Raw genomic sequence first — 9,183 nt, 5'->3', positions numbered from 1 at the left:
GCGGCGGCGGCGGAGGAGGCGGCCTCGGCTGCCCCGGTGGGGAACGGCAGTCCTCGGCAGGGCGGGAGGCTGTGTGGCGGTGGTCGCCATGTTGGTGTGCGACGGGTGCGGGCGGGCGCTGCCCTGCGAGGCGGCGCGGCGGCACCCCCGCTGCCCGCCCTGCCAGGGGCTCCGGCGGCACGCGGCGGCGGCCCGGCCTGAGGCGGCGGGGAAGGAGCCGGGAGCGCACGGGTGGAGGCTGCTGGGCGCCCCCGGTGCGGGTGAGCGGTGGTGGGGGCTGAGGGGGTCCCGGAGAGGGAGGTGGCTGGGGAAGGGCGGGGGCCGTGGGGTCGTGAGGGTTGGGCACCGCCCCCGAAACCGGCTGGGTGCTGGGGTGCCTACAGCGCTTGTCAGGGGAAAGCAGTTTTCAGCTTAAGGTTGAGATTTTGGAAAGATCCAGCACTGAAATATTCAGGAATACCAGACGTTGATTGTGAGACTGCAAGGGTGCTGTTGAGGATAAAGTCAGCACGGGGAAAATCTGTTATTTATGTTATTTAACACTGTATTTTACCTTAAGCATTGTTAACGTTTTCTTCGGACCTGCTGTCCAAAGGTGCTGTAGCTATCTGAGAAACTTGGTGATGACATCTCAGCCCCTGGGTAATTCCCTTCAAAGTATGCCATTCCTCTTGTAACAAGCTATGCTGACACGACAAGCGTGGTGTTAAGGATGCAAAATGTGACAGCATAACCAAACACACAGTATATTCTGCCTTAAAAAAAAAAAAAAAAAGAAACAAACCAAATGTTAGCATTAAGAAATATATTATTATATTATTATTACTATATATTATTCCTGTTGGTGTAAATAATGCAGACTTTGAATAAATTAGTTGCCTACATGCTAATTTCTCTTTTCAAAATGTCTGTATTAAGGGTATGTTGTTTTTTTTTAATGTACATAATGTATTTGTATAGGTTCCTGAAATGCTTGTAGTGTTACGCAAAATGTTACAGGTGAGCTCAGGTTATTATAATACCAAATTCCCTTCTAGCCAGTCACGAGCTTTTAGCTTGGGCAAATGCTTTCCAGAACCAGTTAACATAAGCATATTACATCCTTTGTTTTGTGAATTTAAGTGGAAGTGAATCTTGGTGACTCAAAAAGAGAGCACTGAAGATGGAGTTGGCTTTGTCTCAGTGCTGACCAGTGACAGACAGGATGGCAGGCTGTGGGTGAAATACAGGAAATACCATTTAAACTCAGTAACGCTTTTCACTGTGAGAGTGGTCAGTCACTGGAATAAGTTGTCCAACAATGTTGTGATGTTTCTGTTATTGAAGTTATTTGAAAAGTGACTGGAAAAGGCTCTGAGTACCTGAACCTGTTTGACTTGACCCTGATTTGAGGGACTAAATGATCTCCAGAAGTTCTTCTGAACCTTAACTGTTCGATGGTATTCTTCAATAATAATACTAAAACTGCAGAAGGAATATTTATTTGAGGAAACTTAGGAAGATTAACAAAGAATTACAGCATTATTTTTTTATTCTGACCACCAACTGCTGCGTTATCATACAAACATTAAATTTTTGTAAGCAAATATACTTCCATCAGCAGCACAGATCTTTTTATTAAAGATTTGACAGTTGTAACTTCTTAATGAAAATATTATAAAGATTGTGGTAAGTTAAATGGAATAAAACTTGATTAATAGAAGGAAAATATGTTTTCAGACTTGCCAGGAGTTGCTAAATGGTTAAGAATAACAGCTGTTTAGTATATGCTGCCTTTCTGCGAGGAATATCAATGGCAACATAAAATTTGTTACTGTATGTTTATTTTAGACCATATATATCAATTAGGGGGTCATTCTCTCTCAAAAAGAAAACCACGCAAAAACAGGAATTGCATTAAGCAAGAAACTGCATTTCTTTTTTAGACACTGGAAATGGTGAACAGCTATACGAATGTCCCATATGCAGTCTTACCTGTACAAACCTTCAGTTTCTTGAAGAACACGTGGATTTACACCTAGAGGAACATAGCTTTTCAGAAGGTATGTGAAAGGATACAAGCTTGATAATCTTTGAAAGCATTTACAGCATTTGCATGTTGCAGTATAGAATCTCATACAAAATGTAGACTAAGCATTTCTTAAAAAGGGAACGGAATATATCAATAATGAAATTTATACTAAATATTATTGCTTGCCCAAGTGCTCTACACATGCAGAAAAATATGTCTATCCATGCTTGTTAAGTAAGTTCACGAAGTGTTAGACAAAACTAAAACTTAGAGTGGAAAATGTGTAAAAGATAGCTGTATTATATATATTTTCCTAGCTCTGTAGGAGGATTATGTACGTATTGCCCAGAGAAGTTGTGGATGCCCCATCCCTGAAAAGTGTTCAAGGCCTGGTTGGATGGGGCTTTGGGCAACCTGGTCTGGTGGGAGACATCCCTGCCCATGGCAGGGGCTTGGAATTAGATGGTCTTTAAGGTCCCTTCCGACCCAAACCATTCTGCGATCCTATGATACAGGGTTTAGAGTGGCAAATACCCATGTAAAGAGTTTAAAATCTATACCTTTTGAAAACGTCTTTTTCTCAATTCTTTACTCCAAATGTTCATGCTGATTCAGTAGTCATAGTGATAACGTAAAGGAATTAAAATAAGTTTGCCTTATTTGCATGGCTAATAATAACCTAGAGATTCCTTATCCAGTCCTCTGAACCTGTTTCTTTTTGTCACTGCATTATGAGGTTGCTAACGGTGATCCTAGAAGCTAATAGGTCTGTGATATTCAAGAAACTAGGATTTCTTGCTAATAATTAAGTGAAACATAGTAAACAAAAGAGGTTTTCCTAATAGTAGAGGTATTACTTGGACTATTTGCCAAGCAACAGCTCCCGTGACTGCATAAATTTTGTGGAAATCAGGAGTCTGAGTCTTAGTAGACTGAATGTTGTCAGTCCTGTTTAGTACTCCTTGCTAATAGCTCAGTACACTGTGGGATCCCTCTCTGAAAAGTAGTGCCTAGTTGGCCTTGTTTATGTCTGCTTAGAAAAGAATCTTTGGATAAATGACCCATCAAAGCATTGTTAACTTCCTGATCAAGTCCTCTGTTCTTGGATTGCTACTCCTGAATAGGTGGAAACATGAGAGATCTAGAACTGGCTCAACAGCTCCAAAATGAAGAAGATAAACAGCAGAGACTGGAAGAAGAGAGGCGAGAGAAGGAAGAATTTAAAAAGCTACAGGTACCATAACATTTCTAAATGGCAAAATTTTGAAGAGGTGTGCCATTAGAAGCTGATCGTATTGAATCTGTTATGTTTTGTTTCCTGGATTAAATGAAAATAAGAATGGCATTACTAGGTCACACCTGTGCAGTCAGGCAGGCTGTGCTGAAGTGTTGGTGCAGGAGTGGCTTGCAGGCAAATGCAAATTCTCAGCAACCCTGATCTTGGAACTGGTGTGGGGCATGCCTACCTCGAGCTCCTTGACTGTACTGCTACCCTGGGGCAGGTGCTACCTGTGTGTGCTGCATTGCTCTCACCAGGCACCCTGCCACCCCATACTGCATCCCACCCAGCTCTAGTGCTCTGCCTTTCAGCACAGCGTGGAGTATATTACCTGGCAGAATACCTGAGGCCTCGAGCATCCTGACTGTCCTCTTTCTGGACACCATCATTTGCTTCAGTGACTACCCCACCACAAGCTTCCCTCTGTCTCCTACCTGACAGCACTGATAGCATTGGTTTCCGCACTTGCTACCTCCTGGTAATTGACTGCCTCTGCCAATGGCTGTCAGCTCAAGGGGGAGCAGAGAGATGTGCCTGCTCTTCCAGGTATGGCTGTCCTAATTCTGCATTTCTATTCAGGAGTGAAGCTTGGCCTTCAGCTCTAAGAGGTCGTAAATCTGAAGATTTTATGTCTCACTGTTCACTATTTTTCATTGTTACTGATTGTGCATGCAGCCTCTTACATCATTAAACATGAATTTTTAAAATGTGATTTTAATCATGCACATTCTATCCCTAACAGAGACAGTATGGCTTGGATAGTTCTGGAGGCTACAAGCAGCAATTCCTAAAGAACATGGAAAGGGAGGTTGATAGAGGAAGGATGCAGCCTTTCGAATATCACAAGAGAAAAGCTGACATGATGGAAAGTTTGGCTGTTGGTATAGATGATGGGAAAACAAAAACCTCGGGTACGAATGCATTTCAGCAACTAAGCATATAGCTTTTAGTCATAGCTTTTGATGACCAAAGCAGTTTTTAACTAAGTATTTCATTACTTAGGATTAGAATTAGGACGCAAATAATATTAATCTGTGACAACTTTGTTTAATAATTAAATTTAAGTTTGACGTATTTTTAATCCTTTATCGAACCTGAAGACTTGTGGAACCTTGGAAGCAAGTTAAGAGCCCAAATGCAGTATGTATCAGAAGTTGAAAATCTCTTACTGCATGAGGGTTGTCTGTGCTTACTACTTTAGTACCTTTTGCTTCCTAACCTAGTTCAGCTGTTAAAATTCATAGTCGCTTTTTGTATTGTGTTTCAGTTAGTTGTAATCTGTTTCCAGCAAACTAATTTTTTTTACAGATAAACTTTATATTTGTTCTTCTAGGAGTAATTGAAGCATTGTGCAAGTACTATCAGAACGAAAACAAAGATGTGAGACGTGTTTGGCTTTCAGCAGGAGTAGATCACTTCCACTCATCTTTGGGTGACAAAGGCTGGGGTTGTGGTTACAGGAATTTCCAAATGCTCCTTTCCTCACTGCTGCAAAACAGCTTGTATAATGACTGCTTGAGAGGTATTAATCAAAATCCTGCCTACCTGTTTTGCACGTCTTCAATGACAACCTATTGATCCATGTTTTCCTTTTTCATTTATACAGCAAGGCTTACTAGTGTCAATGATACCCATTAAATGTTTCCTATAACACTAGACCATACTGTGAAAAGAGTCAAAGGCATGACTATTGGCAAGGCATTATGTGGCTGAAGCTTAACCTTTGGGTTTTTTGGGGGGTGTATCTTTGTAACGTCGATTAGCTCTTATAAAAGAGGCTGGATGGTTTTGATAGACTATTTCAGTAACTGTTGCTACAGTTCAAAAGCTTTTCTGTTTCAGACACTGCGCTAATTCCTAGTATACCGAAGATTCAGTCCATGATTGAAGATGCCTGGAAAGAAGGCTTTGATCCTCATGGGGCATCTCACTTCAACAACCGATTACGTGGTTCCAAGGCATGGATAGGAGCATGTGAAATTTATTCACTGTTAACCAGTCTCAGGATAAAGTAAGTATTACTTTTTCTGATGTTGTTTTTAAGTGATAATTAAGCATGTGTCTTTTAAGGGTCAGAATTAAGGTAAGAATTAAACTATTAAGCAGAAGCCATCGTAGTGGCTTTATATTTAAACTGCCTATAAGTAGGTAAGATTTAGCGCAGTGTGAAGTTGTGTAACTACTTATGCAGATACATAAATTGAGTAACTGTTTTGGTCATTGAGACTTGGTGAGGAATTGTGCCACATAGGCATAAAATCAGATATTGATTAAAAGCTTACTTTCGCTCCAAGTTTAGTGTCATGAAGAATCTGAATTTCAGCTAGTCACTTTGCGTGTTTAGAGTTCTTAATTTGGCTCTGTGATGTAATTCTACAAAAAGCAAATGTTTTAATTCTGGCAAACTTCATAAGCTCATTAGGCAAACGGAGTAGAGTATTTCTTTGCCACAGAGTAAATACTGTGGTCTTGAACAGTACATACTGCATTGCTTTGTACTTATGTATCTTGTATGCCTGTATTTAATTAAAAAAAAAATAGTGACAATGACCACTTGATACCTGCAATTGCTGTTGTTCACAGAACATTCGTGGTGCAGGAGGAAGGGACTGAAGTGGTAAAAAAGGGACTGAAGTGTTAAAACAAAAACAACAAAAAACCAACCTGCTTCAAATTTATGTTGCTTTTATTTTAAATGTTTTATAGGTGTCAAATTATTGACTTTCACAAACCGACTGGTCCCATGGGTACACACCCTCGTTTGTTTGAGTGGGTTTTGCGTTACTATTCTACAGATAATGAAGGTGGTACAAAGGTAGTGTGTACTTCCAGACCGCCTATCTACTTGCAGCATCAAGGTCAGCATCACAATATGCTGGTTTCTTACTATTCTCTATCTTCATCTATATGTGCTGCAATTCAGAGCAGTGTCGTACATTCCTTCTTCATTCAATTGAAGGCCTAGCTTTATTTACTGTTAAACTTCTAGTAAGTAAATGTAACATTAAAAAGCTTCTATTTTTACTGATGGAAAAGCTGGGTGTGAGCAGGATCTCAGCGTTTTGACGTCTGCTCTATACTTATAATTACCTTATTAAATTTCGAGTAATATGTTCCTTGATTTGAAAATAAGTAGTATGCTACAAACAAGTAAACTGGATTTTATGTGTGTCTTAAATACTGAAAATCTGTTTTGAAATTAGGTCACAGTCGTACTGTTGTTGGAATAGAAGAGAAGAAAAATAAAACCTTATGTTTACTACTGTTTGACCCGGGATGTCCTTCTCAGGAAATGCAGAAACTCTTGAAACAAAGCACAGATGGTACTGGTCTCAAACTACTTCGGAGATTTGTGGGTGGCTTAAAAGAAAAGCAGTACCAGATAGTTGCTGTAGATGGCATCCTCACATTGGAAGAGAAAACCGTAAGTATTTCAGGAAATAGTTTTTGTAAGAAAATGTACAAGAATCTGCATCTCCTCTTTCAGACTCAAGTGTGTGTGTGTGGTCTCATGGTGATTTTTTTTCACCTATTCAGTTTCCCCAGTCTTCTTCTCCACTACTTTCTGCATATTCTCCATTAACTGAGTAATCATTAGGATATCCAGAACAGAACAGTTTTGCATGTAAATGGGTGCTACCTTGATATAACTGACAGCTTATAAATCTCTTATGAAGCTTGCAGCTGGTTGCATATGTAAATTAGGCATTTTTTTCCATTTTCTTACAGTATTCTAAATAGCTTATCATAGGCATATAAGGTACGTACAGAACATTCATAGTACAAAAATACATTCAGGGTGTTTTTATTTCAACTTTGTAAAGCTGTGTGACATCTGTCAGCATTTGATAATTGAAGAAAAAGGCACACGGATACTGAAGCCTAACCACTTAATGTCTTTTCATCTTGGGTACTAGAACTAGTACTTTTTGCTTTCTAAGAGTAGTTAGAATGTAAAGTATTCAACATGCAGCTCTGATTACCTTAATATGTTCAAGTTGTCAGCATTTTTTATAAATCCTGTCCAGATGATTCACATAGGGCATTATAAGTTCTTTGGACCTTAAAGTTCTTTCAGCTGAATGTTGGATGTAATTTTTTCTTAAGTTTTCACTTTCCTGCATTAACAAATTGATTTGCTGGAGCCATGTTCTGACTCTGTGGTGTCTTATGAGTGCTATTCAGCATCTTCAAACTTCAGGACAGACTTTTTGTGTATAAATTATGAAATAACTGTTGTCTGAGTCACCTGCTGAAGTGTCTTTAACAGCTGTATATTGAAATGAGACATTATCTAAGTGCTTCCTGTCCCTGAACACGTCAGAAATAGCAGCAAGACACACACTATCTCTTACCCTTACTGGCAAAAGCATTAGAATTCAGGTCACTGTAATTAAGGAAGTGTGTCTTGTAGGGTTGGGGGGGGGGGGTTCTTCTTTCCAAAGGTTTGATTTAAATTTTAAAATTGCAATTGTTTTGAGTTTTATCTAGAAAGATCACATTTAAGATGAAATATAACCCCTTATACTTTAGTAAGCTTTTCAAATTAATGGTTTAAAATGGTGTAATAGTTCATTAAACTGTTCTCTCTCCTTTCTCACTCCCCTACTCACACTTTTTTTTAGGCTCGCTGCCATGCTTCTTGGGTCTTAACAGCAGAGAAGATTCCTTAAAGGATGCCTTTACTATCTCCTTCTGGAATCTGTTGGGTGTGAAACATTAAACGGATGGACTGTGACCCTAACTTAACATTTTCTAGACTTAAATTATGCCTTGAACTAAGTTTCAGGGGCCCTGGAAAAGCACAACACTGGCGTTAACCTGTAGTTTTGATCTTCAGTCAAAACACTTCTGTCCAGATGAATCTGTAACTCTTCAGTTTTAGTTCTTACCTTAGTAGAAAATTGGGTATTTTCTTAGTTGCTTAAATTGCAAATTAATACTCACTTTCCTGAGCCAAACTATTTACCAGAGTTAACTGTCAATAAGTAGTGGGTAAACATACTGTGAAACTACTTTTTTTTGGAGTGCCTGTTGAAATTTACCTCTGTAAATGTATTTATACCACCTCTATGGCTAATGCTCCATCTCTTATAAAATTTGATCAAATATCACATCTTCTGCAACTTCTCCTGCAACTACTTGCAAAGTACAGAGACAGTTCAGTGATTTCACATGGCATGGTTTGTTCCACCAGGGATTAATTTGCTACTGCACTTCTTTTTAATTAGCTGGCTTCTCTACATGCGCCACCTGTAAACACAAATGTGCTTATGAGGTGGGTCAGTGTTAGTGTGGGGCATGAGATCAAAGACAGTGGTGTCCAAAGGGTGGTGTGTGTGTTCTAGGGGTGTGCGCAAGACAAACCGTGGGGCCGTGGAAAGAAAATATTTTTTGTACTATGAATAAATGAAATATTTATTTTTAAAAAACTGTGTTTATTTTGTCCTTTTTTGGTTTTAATTTCTATTTATATTTTCTGATTTATAGCTCAAAGGGGGCTCTGAGACATGACTGTTGGGCGGGAGCTCCATTATACAGGCTTAGTGCCATTTAAGACAACGGAGCCATTCGCTGAAACAGGCGCCTTGGGCCTTTGAGGTGCCATACTGTGTCTAAGATGTTGCTCTGACTGTAAAAGTCATGCTTCTCCAGCCTGGCAGCTGGAGGCCGGGGTGGGGTGCGGGGAGGTCTCGTGTGTTGCAAATAGCTCTAGATGTTTCGTTAAGCAATTGAATCATCCCATGACATTCACTTATTAACTGGAGCTTAGGTACTTCCCTCTCATTTGGATTGCTGCGTGTTGATGCCTCGATGTAAGTGTTGGGAGTTTTACCATTAACCTGTTTGTCTCATAGTTAGTAATCTCTAAGTAATGAAATGAAGGACATGT

At 39.7% G+C, this 9,183-nt stretch overlaps 1 protein-coding gene across 2 annotated transcripts; it reads left to right on the top strand.

Annotated features, from left to right (window-relative positions):
- Window position 1: 1 nt before the first annotated feature.
- On the top strand, window positions 2-8,722 carry ZUP1 (zinc finger containing ubiquitin peptidase 1). Of its 2 annotated transcripts, none has more exons than XM_040551722.1 (9): window positions 2-260; window positions 1,926-2,042; window positions 3,136-3,245; window positions 4,033-4,201; window positions 4,624-4,812; window positions 5,133-5,301; window positions 5,997-6,148; window positions 6,494-6,714; window positions 7,916-8,722. In XM_040551722.1, exons 1-9 carry the CDS (start codon window positions 89-91, stop codon window positions 7,961-7,963), a joined length of 1,347 nt encoding a protein of 448 aa, XP_040407656.1. In that variant the 5' UTR covers window positions 2-88; the 3' UTR covers window positions 7,964-8,722. The 2 variants fall into 2 exon arrangements, with proteins under 2 accessions (XP_040407656.1, XP_040407657.1); XM_040551723.1 differs by lacking the exon at window positions 2-260 and adding an exon at window positions 390-642.
- The last annotated feature ends 461 nt before the right edge of the window (window positions 8,723-9,183 follow it).

Source organism: Cygnus olor, chromosome 3 (genome assembly GCF_009769625.2).
Source record: "Cygnus olor isolate bCygOlo1 chromosome 3, bCygOlo1.pri.v2, whole genome shotgun sequence".
Taxonomy (NCBI): domain Eukaryota; kingdom Metazoa; phylum Chordata; class Aves; order Anseriformes; family Anatidae; genus Cygnus; species Cygnus olor.
The sequence above is the reverse complement of the archived record's forward strand: the minus strand, read 5'-3'. Positions and strand labels throughout refer to the sequence as shown.